General features: G+C 42.8%; 1 protein-coding gene across 2 annotated transcripts in view; it reads right to left on the bottom strand.

The window, feature by feature from the left end:
• The window catches only part of LOC134359073 (hyaluronan-binding protein 2-like), a 57,612-nt gene extending 36,565 nt beyond the window's left edge, over window positions 1-21,047 (bottom strand). Inside the window, exons 1-4 of one of the 2 annotated variants that reach the window (XM_063071981.1) lie at window positions 20,779-21,047; window positions 20,465-20,487; window positions 16,553-16,650; window positions 9,186-9,293 (exon numbers count right to left, since the gene is read on the bottom strand). In XM_063071981.1, coding sequence (XP_062928051.1) covers window positions 9,186-9,293; window positions 16,553-16,650; window positions 20,465-20,487; window positions 20,779-20,841 — 292 coding nt within the window. In that variant the 5' untranslated portion in view covers window positions 20,842-21,047. Of the gene's footprint in view, window positions 1-9,185; window positions 9,294-16,552; window positions 16,655-20,462; window positions 20,488-20,778 lie in introns of both variants that reach the window. The other variant, XM_063071980.1, reaches the window with a different exon arrangement.
• Between the last annotated feature and the right edge of the window lie 2,370 nt (window positions 21,048-23,417).

Here is a 23,417-nt window from a genome sequence, read left to right as displayed (position 1 = left end):
CATCCTTGTAAATTTTCTCTGTATCCTTTCAAACTTATTTATATATTTCTTGTATTTAGGTGACCAAGACTCTTCTATTCCCCACTCTGACCTCTTAGATCTTCTCACCTGCCTATCACCTCCCTTCGGGTCCTCTCCTCCTTCCCTTTCTCCAATGGTCCACTCTCTTCTCCTATCAGATTCCTTCATCTCCAGCACTTCATATTTCCCACCCACCTGGCTTCACCTATCACCTTCTAGCTTTCCCTCCCCCCACCTTTTTATTCTGGCATCTTCCCCCTTCTTGTCCAGTCCTGAAGAAGGGTCTCGGCCCGAAACGCAGACTGTTTATTTATTCATTTCCATAGGTTCTGCTTGACCTGCTGAATTCCTCCAGCATTTTGTGTGTGTGTATATTGCTATATAAATGCAAGTTTATTGCTCGGTTTTGTAGCATGCTGCACTGGTGCTCCTCTTAAGATGTGCTTTTACATGGATTTAAATTCAACACTACAGTTTCTATCTGTCATTCATTCATTCAAGGTCCAACTGCCCTGCTCTAGGTTCAAGGTGCATTCCCTTGTGTTCAGTTCAATCTGCACCTGACAAACCTGAAGGTTTGGGTTACATTTGACATTTTAAGATTAAGTAAATATTGTTTAGATTATTTCTTAATATTTCTAATTATTTTCAAACGGCAGAAACATTTCCAAAAATATAATTCAGGCAAGCATGTTATTTTCCATCAAACAGAATTTTATGTTATACAGATCATCTACAAAGAGAATTGGAAATGTGGAGTACATAACCTATTGTCATCTTAAGAACATTCTGCCATTGATCTAAAGTGTAATGCTGAAATGATTGACAGGATGAAATATAAAAAGGACCAGGATAAACAATGTTAAATCAAATTTACTCGAGCACAAATTTACGTGTCTCACTGTGTGGAATGGACGCTTTGCCCTTTTGCCAATTCGGTCAGAGTAAAACCCATGCTGAAAATAATATCTTTCTTTCCAGTACGTTAGAACTCAGAGCAGATTAAATTGAGAAGGGGTCGAGCTGTTGTATTTGAGTATATGAAACATAAAACAGGTCAGTATTCAGAATATCATGTAAGCTGTCTGCAAAAATAGCTGGGGCAGAAAATGGTCAAGCACTAACTGGTAAACTGAGAGATGTGCTCTGCGGTAGGGCTGCTAGTATTTTTGGGATAATTTGTGGGGAGAAAGGAGGTGGGTGGAAGTGATCATTGGCACTGAGCTACAGCTACTGATGATACCAATTGAAAACAAAATGAAAAATGATTGCACCTCTTTTAAGTTCCACCTTCATTCTTCTGACGCGTACATATATTTTTATTTATTTTATTTAGTGATACAGCACAAAGTAGGCCCTTCTGGCCCTTTGAGCCACACCACCCCAGTAACCCCCGATAAGCCCGATTAACCCTCACCTAATTATGGACCAATTCACAATGACCACCAATCTGATACGTCTTTGGTCTGTGGGAGGGAACCGGAACACTGGGAGCAAACCCACACGTTCCACGGGAAGGGCTTGCAGAACGGTGCCGGAATTGAACTCTGAACTCCGGGACACCTTGATCTGTAATAGCGTCATGCTATTCCCTTCACTGCCTGCAAGGAGTTTGTACACTCTCCCCGTGACTGCTCGGGTTTCCCTTTGATATTCAGGTCTTCTCCCACAGTCCAAAGAAGGACTGGTTGGTAGTTTGGTTGGTCATGGTGAATTATCCCATCATTAGGCGAGTTTAAAATTGGTGGGTTGTTGTACGGCGTGGATGAAAGGGCAGAAAGGGCCTACTATATCTCAATAACAAACAAATAAATAATTAAATAACCACTATGCTACCATGGTGCCCATATACTGAAATCAAGTACATACACAGATCAAATGAACTAATTGCAACATACGTGTGCTGCAAATGATGGGCATTGCTGACAAACTTGATTGTCTGCAGCAACTACTGTGAACCAGCTGGGAATGAGTTACTGGAGGCTGGAAGTAGAAAACTAAATAAATACAGTAACCTTGAACCTTGTTTCACAAATTTGTTTTTAAGTCACGTGGGGCAGATTTACTGCAGACCATGTCTTTACATCAAACTACAAGAGTCAAGAAACGCTGTCACATTCACTGATGTCACGTAATAAAAAAATCAATATGATTTGTACAAATTTTGTTCGTGTGCATCAGGAGTACTATCATCCTTTGAGTGGAAAAGTAGAGAAGCTGCTTGTTTTCCATTAAAATTCACAGACCACCACCAGAATCGCAGGGCCTTGCAACCTCCATGTGGTTTATTTTTGAAAACACAGTTTAATTTGAAGCACTAAGGTCAATCACTTTACATCAGTTACCATGCCATTTGATGTATGGATTTCCTGTGGTCCAAAAGACGGTATAACTGAATATGGTAGCTTCTTCTGGCAACCTCGCAAGTTCCTTTATGTAAGCGTTAAGGAGAAAGGAGAACAGTGATATTCAGTCTCGAAGGTGATTGTTCCCAACAAAGAGCAGAGAAGTTTAAAAGCAGATTGAGTAGAGGTGTTTAAACTGAGGACAGATTTAGATAGAGTAAATAATGTAAATGGTTTTCAAGAGCACAAGGATCAATTACAAAAGGGGCAGATGTTAATGTGCCTGTGTTCAGTTTTCGAATCCAAAAGAGATTAGGGAAATGATTAGAAGGATATAGGGAATGAGCATATCTACTGTATGAACATCAGAATGCAAGGCGTGTGCAGCTAAATGGATTGCTTTTAACAGAACCTGTATCAGACTTGGCTGTACTGGTCTATGATTGTATTCTGCAAAACCAGTTCATCTTTTAACACCACGTAGCACAGATAGAGAATCGGGTGGGATAGTTCAATTCCAGGTGATGACAGATTTTTAAGCCATATTGTTGATTGCTTCTTGACCATGACAAGTTGTTGACTTTCTGGCAATAGACTCAGCGGCAGGAGAGCTATTTGCTCAGGTCAAGTGCCTACGGTAACTTCTGGACATGTACAAGTCTATGTAGCTGTTCCACTCTGTGAGTCTCCCATTATCTTTTCGTTTATGAGGACCAGTCTCAGTTTCTCCAGTCTATCTAATTTACTAATTATCCAGTTAACTATATCCAGTCAGCATCATGTCGCAGTTGTAAGGGCTTGATCCTGACCTCAGGCACTGTTTGTCTGGAGTTTGCATCATTTTTCCCCAGAATGTACACTCCTGTGTGAAAGCCTCAGCACAAAAGACCGTAAGACGTAAGATGCAGGAGCAGAATAAACCATTTAGCCATTGAGCCTGCTCCGCCTGACCCATGGATCATGGCAGATCCATCTTTCCTCTCAATCTCAATTTCTTGCCTTTCCACCACATCCCTTCATACTCTGACTAATCAAGAATCTATCAAACTTTGCCTTAAATATGCAGAAAGACTATCAATCTATCAAGCAAACACGAGGAATTCTGCAGATGCTGGAATTTCAAGCAACACACATCAAAGTTGCTGGTGAACGCAGCAGGTCAGGCAGCATCTCTAGGAAGAGGTACAGTCGACGTTTCAGGCCGAGACCCTTCGTCAGGACTAACTGAAGGAAGAGTGAGTAAGAGATTTGAAAGTGGGAGGGGGAGGGGGAGATTCAAAATGATAGGAGAAGACAGGAGGGGGAGGGATGGAGCCAAGAGCTGGACAGGTGATTGGCAAAGGGGATATGAGAGGATCATGGGACAGGAGGCCCAGGGAGAAGGAAAAAGCGGGGGAGGAACCCAGAGGATGGGCAAGGGGTATAGTCAGAGGGACAGAGGGAGAAAAAGGAAAGTGAGAGAAAGAATGTGTGTATATAAATAAATAATGGATGAAGTACGAGGGGGAGGTGGGGCATTAGTGGAAGTTAGAGAAGTCAATGTTCATGCCATCAGGTTGGAGGCAACCCAGACGGAATATAAGGTGTTGTTCCTCCAACCTGAGTGTGGCTTCATCTTTTCCCATTCATCCCATTCCCATTCTGACATGTCTCACATCCCATTCCCATTCTGATATGTCCACATCCCATTCCCATTCTGACATATCTATCCACGGTCTCCTCTACTGTAAAGATGAAGCCACACTCAAGTTGGAGGAACAACACCTTATATTCTGTCTGGGTAGCCTCCAACCTGATGGCATGAACATTGACTTCTCTAACTTCTGCTAATGCCCCACCTCCCCCCCCCATACCCCATCTGTTATTTACAAACACACATTCTTTCTCTCACTCTCCTTTTTCTCCCTCTGTCCCTCTGACTATACCCCTTGCCCATCCTCTGGGTTTCCCCCCCTCCCCCTTTTTCCTTCTCCCTGGGCCTCCTGTCCCATGATCCTCTCATATCCCTTTTGCCAATCACCTGTCCAGCTCTTGGCTTCATCCCTCCCCCTCCTGTCTTCTCCTATCATTTTGGATCTCCCCCTCCCCCTCCCACTTTCAAATCTCTTACTCACTCTTCCTTCAGTTAGTCCTGACAAAGGGTCCCGGCCCGAAATGTCGACTGTACCTCTTCCTAGAGATGCTGCCTGGCCTGCTGCGTTCACCAGCAACTTTGATGTGTGTTGCCTCAATCCATCAAGCTTTGCCTTAAATATCCACGGCCATGAATGGCAACCAATTCCATAGATTCACCACTCTCTGGCTAAAGAAATTCCTCCTCATCTCTATTCTAAAAGACGCCCCTCTATTCTGAGTCTGTGTCCTCTGGTCTTAGACATTGCCACCAAGGGAAACATCCTCTCTGCATCCACTCTATCAAGGCTTTTCACCATTCGGTAAGTTTCAATTAGGTCATTCTTCATTCCAGCGAATACAGGCCCAGACTCATCAAATGCTCTTCATATGACAAGCCATTCAATTCTGGAATCATTTTCGTGAACCTCCTTTGAATCTTCTCCAGTTTCATCACACCCTTTCTAAGATAAAAGGCCCAAAACTGCTCAGAATACTCCAAGTGAGGCCTCACAGTGGTTTATCAAGTCTCAACATTACATCCTTGCTTTTATACTCTAGACCTCATGAAATAAATGCTAACATTGCATTTGCCTTCCTCACCACAGACTCAACCTGCAAATTAACCTTTGGGGAATCCTGCACAAAGTCTCCCAAGTCCTTTCTGCCCCAGTTTTCTGCATTTGCTCGCCATTTAGAAAATATTCATCCCTTTCATTTCTTCCACCGAAGTGCATGACCATACACTTCCTGACATTGTATTCTATCTGCCATTTCTTTTCCCATTCTCCTAATCAGTCAAAGTCCTTCTGTAGCCTCTCTAATTCCTCAAAACTACCTGCCCCTCCACTTATTTTCACATCGTCTGCATACCTTGCAACAAAATTGTCAATTCCATCTTCCAAATAGTTGACATATAACATAAAAAGAAATGGTCCCAACACAGACTGCTGTGGAACACCACTAGTCACTGGCAGCCAGCCAGAAAAGGCACCCTTTATTCTTACTCTTTGCCTCCTATCAATCAGCCACTGCTTTATCCATGTTAGATTGTAATACCACGGGCTTGTAGTTTGTTAAGCACCCTCATGTGTAGTGCCTTGTCGAAGGCCTTCTGAAATCCAAGTACACAACATTGATTGATTCTCCTTTGCTTATCCTGCTTGTTATTTCTTCAAAGAATTTCAACATATCTGTCAGGCAAGATTTTTCCTTGATGAAACCATGCCAGCTACGGCCTATTTTATCATGTTCCTCCAAGTACCCCAAAACCACATCCTTAACAATCGTCTCCAACATCTTCCCATCTGCTTTCGTGACATATGTGAGTGATGATAAGCCTGATTCTAATATGGGTCACCAATGTAGACTGAGAGTGGGAAGGGAGCAAGGAGAGGGGACAGGACGGAGAAGGAAGCATCAGGGAGATATTCTGTAATGACCAATACACCAAACGACCTTTCCTGGTGTCTGAGGGCTGGGTGTGTCTGCACCTGCACCACCCGCTGCTCCTGGCACTCCTTCTCTGCCGTCTGTTCCGCACGCCTCCTGTGGCATCCTTGCCATTCCCAACATCCTTGGCTCCTGCCAGATTTACAAACTTGTTCTCCGCTCAATGTTGTCAAATACAGTACTATGCCAAAGTTTTAGGCACCCTAGCTGTATGTATATGTGTGTAAGAATTTGCACAGAACTGTATAGGTTTTCTGAGAGCTGGGGCTAACTGGTACAAAACAGCATCTCAGAACTAAGGTTTGGTGGCCTGGTATAGATAGAGCAGCTGAGAAATACTACAAAATTTGTCACCACAGTCAAACTGTATTTAGACCTGACCCTCCAGCACCACTAAAGCTGATGCCATTACCGGATGATCCTTGGCAGGAGGTAGCTGTGGATATGCTTGGACCTTTACCAACAAACCATTCTGTTCTAGTAGTAGTTGATTACTACAGCCGATTTTATGAATATGACATTTTGTCCTCTACAACTGCAGAGAGAATCACTGACAGTCTGGAGAATATTTCCAGTAGACATGGACAGCATGTATCTATCAAATCAGATAATGAACCTCAATTCAAATCTGAACAGTCCAAGGAATATTGTGGGAGTAATGGAATCAAACACCCGAAAATAATACCACAGCGGGCTCAGGCAAATGGTGAAGTGCACCACCGATGTAAAGGATTAGGATTTTTCAAGCAGAAAAACTTGACTGGAAATGTGAACTGAGAAAGCAGGTGACTGGGTACAGTTGTGTGGAACATGCCACTGCAGGGAAAAGTCCTGCCGAACTTCTCTACAACTGCAAAATGAGGGGGAAGTTATCAGACATCAAGAAGGTACGCACAGCAGAACTGGAAGTAAGAGATCGGGACACAGAACAAAAAGGACAAAAAGGAAAGTACAAGCTGTATGCAGACGATCACAGAGGAGCACAAAGGTCTACAGTAAAAGTTGGGGACACTGTGCTTATCCAGCAAGAAAAAGTGGACAAATTCACCACACGTTTCAACACAACACCACCCAGGGTGCCGAGGAAAACAAAAAATCAAGTGGTATTTGAATCTCCAATGGGAATGCAGCATGCAAGGAACACCACATGTAAAAAAGTTCAACAGAAGAGAGACTTTTGACCAACTGGAGGAAATTCAAGGATTTGACAATGAGGTACCAGGACAAGAGGACAATATGAAGGACAGTTACGAACAAGCTCAGATTCACAGTGAGCAAAAACCATAACCAGACATTGAAAGTACAGAGAAACTGGTAGAGAGACCTCAAAAGGTTAGAGAACAAACTCTGAAGTTTAACAATGTTGGATTGAAATGGAGCTTTAACAGATATCCCACCCTGCAAAAACTCATTTCAGGGAGGTAGCACCATCAATTTGCGGGAGACTCCTGTAAGTTCCGGGAGAGGTGGGATGTCTGCAATAGAGTAACTCCTGAGCAGCTAGCCAGCTAGTTTAAATAACGTTAGCTCTGCTAATGACCGAATGACACATGTTAAACTCACCTCAACATGTCTTTTACAGTCTTAACCCACCATGGGCAATAGAAAAGTCACTGTTGCAAACAGTGCAGCGAGAAACACTGTCATTATTTTTGACCCCTATTAGGCAGGGGTACACTTTAGTGTAGTCTGGGGTGATGTACGTTTTATATTTTCTATTTTTGGAACACTCTACCATGGCATACTGTCTCTCTCTAGCACACGCGCTTGCTCTCTCGCTCTCTCTCTCTCTCTCTCTCTCGTGGTCGCTCTTGCACTCGCTCTCTCGCTCTCTCTCATGCTCTCTTGCTCTCTTTCTCTCGCTCTCAAAAAAATTGATTTCCGGGATATTGTATATAATTTGCGGGCATCAGGGAGCCACTATTAATATGCGGGAGACTCCTGGAACTTCCGGGAGAGTTGGGATGCCTGCTTTAAGCTGTGGGTTTTGAAACAATGAAAACTGTTGTAAGTTGAAAATGGAGTTATCATTACGTTAAAACAGAAAATGTGTTGGTTATAGTCATGTCTATCAGAGAATATATGTTGAATTGAAGTGGTTAAACCAGTGAGTTGAATGCGGCCTAAAACATTGAAGTTGATTTCTCAGGAAAGGCGAGATGTATTGAAAGGGGAAGGTCTGTTAATGTAAGTTGACACTTGTCAGGTACAGTGATGATGTCATCAGTTTGGGACAGAAGAACAGGTGATGTGAGGGAGGCTTGGAAGCGAGAATGAGAAATAAAAACACGTTTAAAGCATGAAGTCTTGAGTCATGATATATACACTATCTAATTAAGTACTAAGAAGGGTTGCAAATATTACAATAATGTGAGAGGAGCTTAGACTGTAGGGACCGTACAGTACGGGACAAGTCCTTTGGCCTGTGATATTTGATCCAAACACAAGGCCAATTAAACTAAGTATTTGCAGCTAGTATATAATCAACAATCTTCCATTCCCCATGTATTCATTGTGTCTAAAACTCTCTTAAATGGCACTTAATTTTCAGAATTCATTTTAAATTTCTTTAAATTTTATTCACTGTAGATATAGCATGCAGAATGTGTGCTATTTATTAACGATCGCTTAGATTTACAGTTGATACTCAACTACCTTGTACTCAGAAAACAGAAGCAAAGAAAAGTTCACCGAAGTAGAATGTAAGGTAGAAAGAATACAGAGAGACTGGTGCATGAGCTAGGATATAATAGAAACTAGGGGATGTGCAAGAGTTTGAGCTGGTAGATGACTGATTCCTTACTTAAATGATACTTCATTGTTTTTGAATAACTTGTATAAAAAGTGTTGTGATCATTAATGTATTTTATTTTAAATGGCACATGAGATCCCACACCACTAGGTACAGAAAAAGTTACTACTGTACCTTACAGCCATATGGGTAACTTCACCCACCACAACTCTGAACTGATGATACAACTTAAAGGCTCATTTTCAGAGATATACGCTCAGTGTTATATTTTTATATACACAATTTGTCTTTATTACATTGGTTGCTTGTCAGTCTTTCTGTATAGTTCTCAAAAATTCTATTGTATTTCATTTTCTTCTGTAAATGCCTGCAAGGAAATAAATCTTAACATTGTATATGATAACATATATGTGCTTTGATAATAAATTTAACTTACTTACTTAAAAAATTGACAAATGGGGAAGAAAATTCCAAACAAATCATATGTTTAGAAAAACCATTACCTATCTGACATGTCTTTCCTGTATAGAGGGGATGGCAGTGACACACAAAGTCTGAGCCAATTGTCTCACAGGTGCCTTCATTTTCACAAGGATTGACTGAACAAGGATCTAGAAAATATATAAATAACAATGTTACTATTCCATCCACTTTGCTTGGTTTAACCTATACTAAAGACCAGCATACATACAGTATGTTAACATGTGATAAGATAGTGTCAGAGTAATTGAATTCCTATCCAGTCACTTGTACAAGCTTTTGATTCAGAAATCAGAATCAGAAACAGGTTTAACATTACTAGCATACGTCGTGAAAGTTGTTAACTTTGGGGCAGCAATACGATGCAGTACATGATAAACTGAATTGCAGTAACTATATATATGCACATTAAATAGTTAAACTAAGACAAGTAGTGCAAAAACAGAATATATATATTATATAACCAACATACATCAAAGTTGCTGGTGAACGCAGCAGGCCAAGCAGCATCTGTAGGAAGAGGTGCAGTCGACGTTTCAGGCCGAGACCCTTCGTCAGGACTAACTGAAGAACTCACTCTTCCTTCACTTAGTCCTGACGAAGGGTCTCGGCCTGAAACGTCGACTGCACCTCTTCCTACAGATGCTGCTTGGCCTGCTGCGTTCACCAGCAACTTTGATGTGTGTTGCTTGAATTTCCAGCATCTGCAGAATTCCTGATGTTCATATATATATTATATACACAGTTAAATGAAATAAGCAGTGCAAATGCAAAAATTAAAATAATGAGGTAGTGCTCATGTGTTAATGTTCTTTCAGAAATCAGATGGCTGCAGGAAGGAAATGGATATGCTATGTTTTCCTGCAAGTGGCATTTTACAGTTGATTGAACATACAGGTGCAGTCTGTCAGTCTTTAGCAAATCTGAAATGTTCTGAGAGCACGAGCAATGCTCCTTTAGTTAGCCCTAACTGAAGTCCTGACTGGTTTTGGGAGTCTGATTGAGTCACTGAGCATTTTCTAAAGCTTACCCAGTATTTCAGCAGTGTTAAACTCCATTTGAAAGAAGTCAAAGGAGTGTTCTATCTTCTTCCTGTGAGGGATCTGAAATTCGTGTGCTCTGGAGATCAATTCCAAATATAAGACTGTAAGATATAGGACGTTCCAAGGTTGTCAAGCCGGGGGGTGGTAGTGGGGACAAGCTCCCACTACCTAAAAGTGTTCCTCACGGCATGCGCCTCAAATAGCCTCTGACAACCAAGTCCAACTCCTGGCCTTCTTGTGTGGCTTAGCCTCTAAGCCCGGCAGAACTGTTTCTACTGACAGGAGAAGGGGCGAAGGCGGGTCCTGGCGCCTTGAAACCAGTGCTTCGGGTAGATGGAGCTCGTCAGCCTGGGAAGGCAGTCCATCTAAGAGAGGGAAAACTCTGATTTCAAACCTCCGCTGCCTTGCGGCCACACCCACTGATGGGAAAGGCGTCGGGAGTAAACCCTGAGGACAAATCCAGAGCTGGAGTCCCTAAGGCAGTCCGACGTTGCCTTCAACCTCGTTCTGGCAACTCCTGCGATGACACTGGTGCCAAGCTGTATCGGCCCTTGCCCTTCCCTTGGACAACATCGGTGTCATGGAGAGGGGAGACTTGCCGCATGGGCAACTGCCGGTCTTCCATACAACCTTGCCCAGGCCTGCGCCCTGGAGAGGTCACTCCACAGACTGTAGCAAAACTTTCCAGGTGCAGATCCATAGTCTCGCGAGACTAATGGATGCCACCAAAGATATAGGAGCAGAATTAGGCCATTCAGCTCATTGAGTTTGCCTCGTTATTCTTTCATGGCTGATTTATTATCCCTCTCAACCCCATTCTCCTGCCTGCTCCCTGTAATCTTTCACACCCTGATTAACCAGAATCTATCAACCTCCAACTTGAGTATATCCAATGACTTGACTGACTGTGGCAATGAATTTTTCCTCAACTCAGTTCTAAATGGATGTACCTCAATTCTGAAGCTGTGCCCTCTGATCATAGACTTCCCACTATAGGAAACAGCCTCTCCACATTCACTTTATCCAGATCTTTTAATATTCAATAGGTTGCAATGAAATCTCCCCTCATTCTTCTGAACTCCAGCGAGTACAGGGCCAGAACCATCAAACGCTCCTTATACGTTAAAGCTTTCACTCCTAGAATCATTCTCGTGAACCTCCTCAGGCTCCTCCCCAATGCAGGCACATCTTTTCTTAGATAAGGGGCCCAAAACTCACAATATTCTAACTGCAGTCTGACCAATGCCTTATAAAGTCTTTGCACTACATCCTTGTTTTAGTTTTCTAGTCCTCTCGAAATAAATGCTAACATTGCATTTGCCTTCTTACCATCAACACAACCTGCAAGTTAACCTTTAGGGAATCCTGCACGAGGATTTCCAAATCCCTCTGCACCTCTGATTTTTAAATTTTCTCTCCTATTTTCAACTATCAGAAAATATTTGATGTCTTTATTCCTTCTGCCAAATTGCATGAACATACACTTCCCTACATTTTGTTCCATTGGTCACTTCTTTGCCTATTTTTCCAATCTGTCTACATCCTTCTGATTCCTCAACACTACCTGCCCCTCCACCTACCTTTGTATCAGCCACAAACTTGACATATATTGACATATAACATGAAAAGATGCGGTGCCCTCTTTATTCCCACTCTTTGCCTCCTGACGGTTAGCCAATCTTCTATCCATGCTAGTATCTTTCCTGTAATATCTTATCTTGTTAAGCAGCCTCACGTGTGGCACCTTATGAAAGGCCTTCTGAAAATCCAAGTAAATAACATCCACTGACTCTCCTTTGTCCATCCTGCCTGTTAATTCTCAAAGAATTCCAACAGATTTGTCAGCAAGATTTCCCCTTTAGAAAACCATGATGACTTTGGTGTGGCCTTCTATATATTGGTGAGACCCGACACAGACTGGGAGACCGTTTCGCTGAACACCTACGCTCTGTCTGCCAGAGGAAGCAGGATCTCTCAGTGGCCACACATTTTAATTCCACATCCCATTCCCATTCCGATACGTCTATCCACGGCCTCCTCTACTGTTGAGATGAAGCCACCCTCAGGTTGGTGGAGCAACACCTTATATTCCATCTGGGTAGCCTCCAATCTGATGGCATGAACATCGACTTCTCTAACTTCCGTTAATGCCCCTCCTCCCCCTCTTACCCTATGCCTCCTATTTATTTATTTATTTATTTATTCTCTCTTTCCTTCTCACAATAACTCCTTGCCTGTTCTTCATCTTCCTGTGGGCTCCCCTCCCCTTTCTTTCTTCCTAGGCCTTCTGTCTTATGATACTCCCCCTTCTTCAGCCTTGTATCCCTTTTGCCAATCAACTTCCCAGCTCTTGGCTTCATCCCTCCCCCTCCTGTCTTCTCCTATCATTTCAGGTCTCTCCCTCCCCCTTCCACTTTCAAAATCTCTGACTATCTCTTTGTTCCGTTAGTCCTGACAAAGGGTCTCTACTTGAAGTGCCGACTGTACTTCTTCCTATAGATGCTGCCTGGCCTGCTGTGTTCCACCAGCATTTTGTGTGTTGCTTGAATTTCCAGCAACTGCAGATTTTCTTGTTTTTATGACTTTGGTCTATATTGTCATGTGCCTCCAAGTACCCTGAGCCCAGGACTCCAACAGCATACAACCACTGAAATCAGGCCAACTGGTCCATAATTTCCTTTCTTCTGCCTCCACCACCCCCCTCGCCAAAGTGACATTTGAGAAACTAGAGAAAGCTTTTCACGTTTATAAGTCACCACACACTTGCTTAAGATGCTTTGAATGATGATCAGTATCTCCCAAACCAATGTACACAACAGACCCTCGTGAGGCAAGATCCAAAACTTGGCATAGGGTCATGTTGAAGAAAGAGCTCAAATAATACCAGGGCATCAACCTCCTTCAACAGAGGCCCTCGAAGCTGCGCAGAGCAGAGAACTTAAGGAAACAACGCAAAAAGGAAAAAGCAAGAATTGACTTCTACAAAGATCGCTTTAAATATGTGAAAGGCATTTTCACAAAAGAGAACAGCGGATACTTGAAAGTGTCAAAAGAGGAGGTTGAAAGACATCTCAGAATCATCCACACTGGTAAGCGAAAAGATGAACCGATACTTGTCCCAGCTGACATCCCACCAACCTCACTCCCGCAAGATCAATTTAACATCAGCCCTCCCAAGCTGAGCGAAGTGAAAGAGGCAATGAAGAAGGCAAGATCAGCATCAGCGCCAGGCCCTAACGGTGTTCCGTATTGTGTCTACAAGAACACCCCGGATGTTCTGAAATTCCTTTGGAAAAACATGAGGGTTGCGTGGGAAAAGCAAGTTATCCCCAAAGCCTGGAGAAGAGTTGGGGGAGTTCTGATCCCAAAAGAAAATAATTCGTCCACGATCGAACAGTTTCACCAAATAAACCTTCTGAACAGAGGGCAAGATCTTTTTCAGCATGTTGGTGCAAAGACTTACAAAGTATCTGAAACAAAACCATTTCATTGATACGTCAATCCAAAAGGCCGGCATAGCAGGCTTCTCGGGATGCCTTGAACATACCAGCGTCATATGGCATCAAATCCAGATGGCTAAGAAAGAAAGGAAGGATCTGCATGTCTTGTTCCTCGACCTGGCCAATGCCTATGGATCAGTTCCTCTTTCCGTACTGTGGACTGATTTTGAATTCTTTCAAAATAACAAATCTGGTAAAACACTACTTCCAGGATCTGCAAGTTTGCCTCACAACATCAGACTTCATCACAGCGTGGCAACCACTGGAAGTAGGCATCATGGCGGGGTGCACCATCTCCCCATTGGCCTTCACTATGGCAATGGAGCTCATTATCAGAGTCTCAAAACAGGTTGCGGGAGGAAAAGGACTACAGTTTGGTCAACGGTTACCACCGATACGAGCCTATATGGACGATGTAACAATACTGACGACAACTGTCCCCTGCACCAAGAGACTTCTGGAAAAGCTTCAATAAGACATCAAATTGGCGAGCATGAATATCAAGCCCAGCAAGTGCGGAAGCATCTCCATCGTCAAAGGTCAAGTCACGGATAAAAGATTTCATATTGACGGAACACCTGTCCCAACTGTTTCAGAAATGCCAGTGAAGAACTTGGGCCGATGGTATAATGCTAAACTCAAGGACACCGAGCAGTTTGAACAACACAAAAAGGATATCATCATGTACATAGCTCACATCAACAAGACCTGGCTGCCAGGAAAACTCAAGACTGGTGCTTCCAGTTCTGCATACTCTCAAGACTCGTGTGGCCTTTAACAGTGTATGAAATCCCCATCAGCAAGGTTGAAAAGCTCGAAAGAATGATCAGCACACATGTAAAACAGTGGCTTGGACTTGCATGATGCTCAAGTCCTGTTGGACTGTACGGGAACAGCAAATTGGAATTACCAATTGCAAGTCTTGTGGAAGACTTCAAATGCACCAAAGCAAGGTTGGTCATGACCCTCACTGAATCTGAAGATACTGTTTTTTGAACAGCGGCCCCCCGTGTGACAACAGGGATGAAGTGGGCCCCAACTGAAGCCATTCAGAGGGCTAAGTCTGCTCTTCGCTTCAGGGATGTGGTTGGCCAAGTCCAACATGGGAGAGCTGGGCTCAGGCTCATCCCAAAAGCTCCTCAGTGGCACAAGGCAACATCAGTGCAGAAGAGACAGCTCATGGTGGAGGAGTTGAGAAGACAGGAGGGGGCAGAGCGACACGCCAGGGCCATCTCAATGACCAAGCAAGGCCACTGGACTAATTGGGAAAGCCTGGAAAAGAGGAAACTTAGCTGGTGTGACATCTGGGAGATGGAGGGATCTCGGCTAAGTTTTGTCATCAGAGCCACTTATGACCTCCTACCCACACCCCAGAACCTGAACCAGTGGTGGGGAGAAGACCCCATTTGCTCTCTTTGTCAAGCACCTGGATCACTAAGGCACATTTTAACAGGATGCACCACGAGCCTCACCCAGGGGCGGTATACTTGGCGGCATAACCAAGTTCTGAGACAGCTGGTATCAATCTTGGAACAGAGGTGAATCACCACAAATGCTCTCCCACAAACATCAGCAGGAAATGTCCACATCACATGATTTGTACCAGCAGGCCAACCTCCAGAGCATCATATAACATCAAAAGATGTAAGCGTTCTGCAGGTTGCTCGGGATTGGAAAATGGACGTGGACTTGGAAAAAAGCTAGTTTCCCCCAGACATTGCGGCTACAACACTCCAGCCAGACATGGTCCTGTGGTCCACAACAGCCAAGCTGGCATATGTTGTGGGATTGACAGTACCATGGGAAGATGGTGTCGAAGAAGCTTATGAGAGCAAAAAGACCAAGTGCTCTGAACTGGCAACTGAAGCTGCCCAGAATGGCCGGAAGACCAAGATTTTCCCTGTAGAAGTGGGATGCAGGGGATTCGTTGCTACATCTACGAACAGTCTATTGAAGAAGATGGGGGTGAGGGGTCACTCCCTCCAACAAGCAATCAAGTCCTTGTCAAACGCAGCAGAAGAAAGCAGCAATTGGATTTGGATTAAAAGGAAAGACAACAACTGGGATGCAAGATGAAGACAGGAGGGTATGGAACTGAGAGGGGGGGGTGTACCTGGGACACCAGGTGGCACCGTTGAGCCCTCTGGAGACGTCGTGGGCTTATCAACGAAACGCCAAAGAAGGAGGGTGCCCACCTGATGACCCCGATGACGTACCTACTCCCTCTCCTTGTCACCACTCCAAACCCACTGCCAACATCGAGAGTGCCGACTTACCATAGGGATTGAAACATCAAGTCCTAGTAGCTCCACATCAAACCCGTACAATTTGTTTTCCCTGCATTCTGTTAAAATGATGTTGTCAGATTAGACTCAAGAGAGGACACAAACTCATTTTACATACAGTAACTTAGAACATTATTTCCTTGGAGATCGACTGCATGAACACTACCTTACTACTTTGTTTTCTCTTTTTGCACTGCTTATTTAATACAACTTATTAAATATATATACACTTTTCACTGTAATTTATAGTTTTCTTTATTGTGTGTTACAATGTACTGCTGCCACATAACAACAAATTTCATGACATGTGGCAGTTGCTTTCACATCACCATAAATGTGGGAAAAACATGGGTTGTGTTCTAATGAAAAGTTACATACAGCTTTGAAAAAGAAGTAATAATTTCAATGAAGCAGCTGTCTAATAACTTTATAAATTATGTCAAGACAGAGATCATTAAATAAATGTGCATTTGTACATGGCAAAGTTAACAACAGTTAAACTAACAGATAATAAGTGAATGCTACATTCTATGATCATAAAAAATTAAAAACTATAAAAAACCTTCTTCTTCAGAGTCTTCAAATATCCAGTCTGTATGCAAGTTTTCTGCATCCTGCTCGTCATCATCATCTGGATCATTGTTGTCTTCATAGTAATCAGTTTCTTGAGTAAAGTTATAAGTCATTAGTTAAATACACACAGTGGAATACCACATTAATTTAACCCGTGGAGGATATGCAGGGAGATGGTGCACACTCCACACAGACAAAAATCAGGGTTCAACCTGGAGTTATGATGTATACTGTCCCTCCTCTGTTGTCAGATTCAACTCAAGAGAGGACACATGATCTCAATGAATTCAATCAAGACTTTAAGCTTTTTCCAAATTACCTCAGTTTGGTTAAGATTTTAATTATTCATATTTTTGTTTGTTTTTAATAAATATTGTGTTGTCATTTTTAATTTCTGTATTTTTAACATTGCTTGATTATTTTCTTAACGCCAGCTACAAGTTGCAGGAAGATCTCAGGCGATCAGACAGCAACTATAGAGAGTCTGTCTGCAGGATCGATGCCACCTGATCTGCAGAGATCCCTCAGCATTTTGTATGTATAGCTCAAGATTTCCAGAATCTGCAGAATCTCTTGTCTCTCTGTTTATCTTTAATATTTGGTAAGTATTTCTGGTTATTAGAGGGACAACTTGCCTTCATATCTTTGAAAGATGGCAAAGCTGGAAGTGATGCTGTCAAAAGGGGGGTGCTGATGCGGACCCAAATGCAAGACACGGACACTGAAATACAAGGAACGGCACAGGACTAGAGTTAGGGACGGGACAGGACACAGATGAGGAGCTGGGACAGGAACACAGACTTGGGCTAGGACTTTGGCTAGGAAAGCAGGACCAGGACAAGGAACTGGGAACTAGGAGCCTGGGCTTGGACTCTGAGCCAGAGACTGGACAAGGACCCAGAACCTGGGTCTTGACTCTGGTTCAGTCCCCAGAGCTAGGTAAGGACATGACATGGCTACAGGACCGGACCTGGCTTGGGTTCTTCGAGCTGGAGACTGGGTAAGGACCCAGAACCTGCGTCTTGACTCGGGCTCAGACTCCAGAGCTAGGCAAAGACATGACGTGGCTACAGGACTGGATGTGGAACTCTTGCACTGGATGAGACACATGGACAAGACGAGAACTGGAAGCCTTGACTTGGTCTTGGGAGAACAGGAAACACAGGGACCTGATCTTGGCAGAACAGGAACGCAGGGACCTGATCTTGGCAGAACAGGAACGCAGGGAACTGATCTTGGCAGAACAGGTACATGGAACACAGAGCCTTGGTCTTGGGAGAACAGGAACACAAAGACATGGAACACAGAGCTAGGACCCCTCCTTGGGAACAGGACTTGGGGGCCAGGGCTCTACACAGAGTCAGGACCTCTCCTAGGGAGCAGGACGTAGGGCTGGGACTCATACACAGAACACTGAGAGATAGTTTCCCACTCAAGGTAGTGGCAAACGGCTGGACCTATGTAGTGAAGCTTTGGACACAAGGAGACAGTTCCAAACAACGATAGACAGTTCCTTATCTAGACACAGCAAGGCTCTGGTCTTGCTCCGGCTATAGAACTTGATAGTGATACATACGAGGATGCAGGCAAGGTTGCAGGCGAGTCTTCAGGCAAAGGCTACAGGCAAGTCTTCTGAAGGAAGGGGAAGGGAAGGGAACAGTCCAGCAATCAGAGGCTGAATCCTGAAGCTATTTATAAAGCCAGCCCAAATGAGAATCAGGTGCCTCAATTAGAGCACCCAACAGAACAAGGGAAAACTGGAAAACCTGGAATAAGGAACAATGGACCGGACCGTGAACCAGAATGTGGTCTTCACGGACCGGACCATGACAGATGCTTTTCCAGTTGTCAGAGCTTCTTGAGGTCAGGGAGCAACAGAGGAAATGGGGGTGGGGGGGGGGCTCTTCCATCAGGTTTGGCCATTCATTTGGAGCGTGGAGTACATCCAGGTTAACAAAAAAGATTAGCCACCCCTGGAGCAGAAAAAGCTGTCACGGTGGGCCTGCAAGCAGTGATTATGGGCAGAGGGCCTGGGTCAGTAGAATTCAGCTCAGTGCATCATGGAATCAGTGGAAGAAGTAGATCAAAGGAGATATGTGCTGCATCAGGTCTGATGTGGAAATCAATGCTCTGAGAACTGCTCATCAAAAAATAGATGCAAGGCAGGAAGTTTAGTGCTTTCACAATATTGGTCAAGGTCTGAGAGTTTATCTTTAACCAGATGTTAAAAGGCAAATCAACAGCATAAATACTGGTGTATCTCAGGAAGATGAAAATGCAGGTTCTGAATGTATCAGTAAGCTGAAGGCTTGTGTGTTTGACAGCATGTGCCTGTCTTTAGGTAGCATAGCAAATACAGACAGCCAGCAACTGCAGACTCAATTTGCATCACATCCAGCACTTAATCTCCAAACTTCTATTGATCAGGGCCTTACCCTTCCATTCTGGCAATGCTCCCATCCATAATGGACAACTTACCCAGTGTCAACAATAACTGTACATCACTTGGGAATTTTGCATTACCCTCCTGAAGAACTTACTTTATCTTCTCAAGGAGCAAGAGGTGCTGGAAACAGGGAAAAACAATAGAATGGACAAAGCAAGCATACCGGCAAAGTGGAGACCCAGCTGAAAAGGTGTCCATGGAAGAAACACTTGTATAGGTACACGAAGAGGACAGGCTGAGAGAGATGTGGGCCAAATGCAAGAAATTGGACCTAGCTGGGTGCGAACCATGATCAGTATGGACTTGATGGATCATGATTGTGTTTGCTCATTAAGATCTCAAACATTCTGTAATATACTGTATATAATTGCTTCCAGTTCCTTTAGCTGATTCCTCAGCGACTACATGCTTTATAATTTTGTCAAGTTATTTAAAACTGCCTTCCTTTGGGTTTTCAAAAGTATTAGGTAATGCAAAGCAGATTAATTTTTATGATATGTCATCTCTAATAAATAGTTCTTTATGTTTCATTTATACCTTTTTGGAATTTCCTTGCTACATTGAAGAGACCCATTTATTCTTAGAACATAGAAAATAGAACATTATAGGACAGCACAAGCCCCTTGGCTCACAATGTTGTGCTAACCTTTTAACCTACTCTAAGATCAATCTAACCTTTCCCTCCTGTAGAACCCTCCATTTTTCTATCATCCATGTGCCTATCTAAGAGATTTTTAAATTCCTTCAATGTATCTGTATCCACCAGCCCTGGCATTCTATACACCCACAACTTTCTGTGGAAAGAACTTACCTCTGACATCCACCACCCCCCATACTTTCCTCCAATCACCTTAAAATGGTGTTGCCTTGTATTATGTTTGTATGCTAAGGTCCAAATAACAATGAGTTGAATAGCTCAGAGAAATCCCACCCCACCCAAAAGCACCCAATTATCACAAGGTTCCCATCATTTATTCCCTTATGTGAAGACTTGAGAAAATGGCCAGCACCATTTCTTGGTCACTGTCTTCTATCCATCAACCGTTCAAAGATTTATCTTTCTCCTTAACTTGCTAAGTACATCTGCTTTGCAGAAGTGGGAAAAAACTCGAAAGGCACTCTGCAAAAATAGAAGTAATTAAAATAACAAATCTGAATAAATAACTTCAGAACTGCATGCAGCACTAATGAATTCCTTTGACTAGGTGTAATCAATTGGACCTTGTTAACTTTTTCATTATAGTATGCAAATCCTTCTGCTTGAACACTTCAGCTCGCGACCATCATTTTAGCAAAATTTTATATGTGCACTCTACTTAATTATTGTATGGATTCTGAACTATGATTATTTCCTTGAATTCCTGTGTAAATAGCATTCCCTGATTTACAACTTTCTTTAAAACAATTTAAATCCTTTCACAGGTATAAAAAATAGCAATAAACTGCGACTCACCATCTTCATACCAATCAGTGGATTTCTACACAGAAAGAAATAGTATTAGATTTTCCATCATTTAGAAAAATAATTGCAGAAAGCAATAAGATATAATTTATACGAAGCAAGCCACAGAACTTAAACAAACAAAAAATAAACAGTAAAATTTATTATAAATATGCACTTACTTTGCATTTACTACTATGAGCATCAAGTTACCGTGGAACTTTGATGTAAAATGCACAACATTCATGAATCAAACAATCATAAAAATTGACTTATGATACTTTAATGGGAATAGGCAATGAAAAATAGATTTATTTGTATTACTTACTGTCAATGGTACAACTGTATGCCAGATCACACAAATAAACACCAAAGTTATACCCCTTGCCATACCGACATATATAACAGTTAGACCTGACCTGTTTGTTGTTTGGCAGTAGTGGCAGCCTTCACTTTATACTAAGAAAAATTAATTTACCGGACGTTGACTGGTCAGTGTATGGGCACAGAGGGAAGCTGCCACTGAGACACCAAATGCAAATTAATGTTTAATAGTCAGAGTTCCTGCACACTTGCTCCATCCCGATCATTTTTGGTTATTCTCCCTCTTCACAATCCAGTCAATATTCCGACATCAGTTTGCTTGGCAAACTTTCTGTAGATAAGATATTCAAAGTCCAGTTTAGTGCAGCTTCAGGTTTCGGCGTCTATTTTTGAAAAAAATACTATTTGCCTATCACATTGTCAAAATGTGACCAAACTTTAGACAGAGAGCTGAAATTTACAATGTTAATAGAACAGCAATAGTTATATATTAATGGAAGTGTAGACACACACAGAACTTCCACAAAATCAATGATATTCCCTTTCTTGTTCAAGCTCTTTGGCCCAATTTCCAATCAGGATGGCTTTATCCTTGTTCTTTATTGTCTCACTCTTCCAACCTGTGAAAGCTTCCTTGCTTCTCTGCGTTTCTCTCTGTTGCACCTACAGTCTCCCTGAAATCCTCCACCTAACAACGTTCGAAGTAAATTTATTATTGAAGTACTTATATATCACCATATACAATTGTGAGCTTCATTTTCTTGTGGGCATACTCAATAAATCCATAACGGAATAATAACCATAATATGGTTAAGGATCAGTGGAAGACCACTCCAACTTGGGTGTTCAACCAGCGTACAAAAGACAACAAACTGCAAATACAAAAAGAAAGAAATAATAATAATGAATAAATAAGCAAAAATATTGATAACATAAGCCAAAGAGTCCTTGAAAGTGAGTCCATAAGTTGTGGGAACAGTTCAATAATTGTGCAAGTGAAGTCATCCCCTTTGGTTCAAGAGCCTGATGGTTGAGAGGTATAACTGTTCCTGAAGCTGGAGACGTGGGTCCTGAGGCTCCTATTTGCACAGCTATACCACAAGGCTGTGTGCTTGGTTTCCTTGTCTACTCCCTTTACAAGATCGAGGAGTGGATTATTAATTTCAGGAGGAGAAAACTAGAGCTCTATGAGCCTCGGTGTTATCATTTTGGAGGACGTGTCTTGCACCCAGTATTTAAGTACAGTTACAAAGAAAGCATGGCAGAGCCTTTACTTCCTTGGGGGTTTGTAAAGATATGGCATAACATTTAAAACATTGATAAACTTCTATGGATGTATAATGGAGAGTATATTGACTGGTTGCATCACAGCCTGGTCTGGAAACACCAAAGTCCTTAAATAGGAAATGCTGCAAACAGTCACAGGTACGGCCCAGTGCGTCATGGGTTTAAGCCTTCCCCACCATTAAGTATATTTACATAGGTCGTTGTTGCAGGAAGGCAGCATCCGTCATCACGGAGCCCCAACACCCAGGAAGAAGGCACAGGAGCCTCAGGACTCATACCACCATCCACTCAAAATGAATTAATAAGCTCCAAGTCCTTGTTCTCAATAGCTCCTTCTGCAACTGGATCCTGGATCTCCTCACTTGCACAGTTAGTCAGTTCAGATTGGGGGAAAAAGAAAACATCTCCTTCGTGACCTCCATCAGCACAGGTACACCACATAGGCTGTGTGCCTAGTCCCCTTGCTTCACACTGATGACTGTCTGGCTAGCACAGCTCCAAAGCCATTTTCAAGTCTGCTTCTGGCACCACTGATGTAAGCTGGCTCAAAGGTGGTGATGAAACAGCATACACAGCGCAGCACTTCACACAAACCAATCTTCCGTCCGTGGACTCACTTAACACTGCACGCTGTCGGAGCAGTGTTGCCAGGATAATCAAGGATACGACCCACCCAGCCATCACACTTTTCGTCCCTCTTCCCTCCGGGAGAAGACTCGTACGGCCAGATTTGGGAACAGCTTCTTTCCGACTGTGATAAGACTGCTGAACGGATCCTGACCCGGATCTGGGCCGTACCCTCCAAATATCTGGACCTGTCTCTTGTTTTTTTTTGCACTACTTTACTTCCCATTTTTCTGTTTTCTATTTATGATTTATAATTTAAATTTTTAATATTTACTAATTTTAACTATTTTTAATATTTTTAATATTTAATATTTGTAATCCAGGGAGTGTGAAGCGCAGAATCAAATATCGCTGTGATGATTGTACGTTCTAGTACCAATTCTTTGGCGACAGTAAAGTATAAAGTATAAAGTATAAGTATAGGAATGGAGGTTAAAAATCTGGCTAAGTGGTGTTGTAACAATAACCTCTTTCTCAACATCAGCAGGACTAAGGAGCTGACTTCAGGAGAAGGAAACCAGAGGTCCATGAACCAGTCCTCATTGAAGAACCAGAGGTGGAGAGGGTCAGCAACTTTAAATTGCAAGGTGTTATTATTTCAGAGGACATGTCCTGGGGCCAGCACGCAAGTGCAATTACTCAGGAAGCATAGCGGCATCTCTACATCCTTAGGAATTTGCAGAGATTCTGCATGACACCTAAAACTTTGACAAGCGTCAACAGATGTGT

The sequence above is a fragment of the Mobula hypostoma genome, chromosome 19 (genome assembly GCF_963921235.1).
Source record: "Mobula hypostoma chromosome 19, sMobHyp1.1, whole genome shotgun sequence".
NCBI classification, from domain to species: Eukaryota; Metazoa; Chordata; class Chondrichthyes; order Myliobatiformes; family Myliobatidae; genus Mobula; species Mobula hypostoma.
The sequence above is the reverse complement of the archived record's forward strand: the minus strand, read 5'-3'. Positions and strand labels throughout refer to the sequence as shown.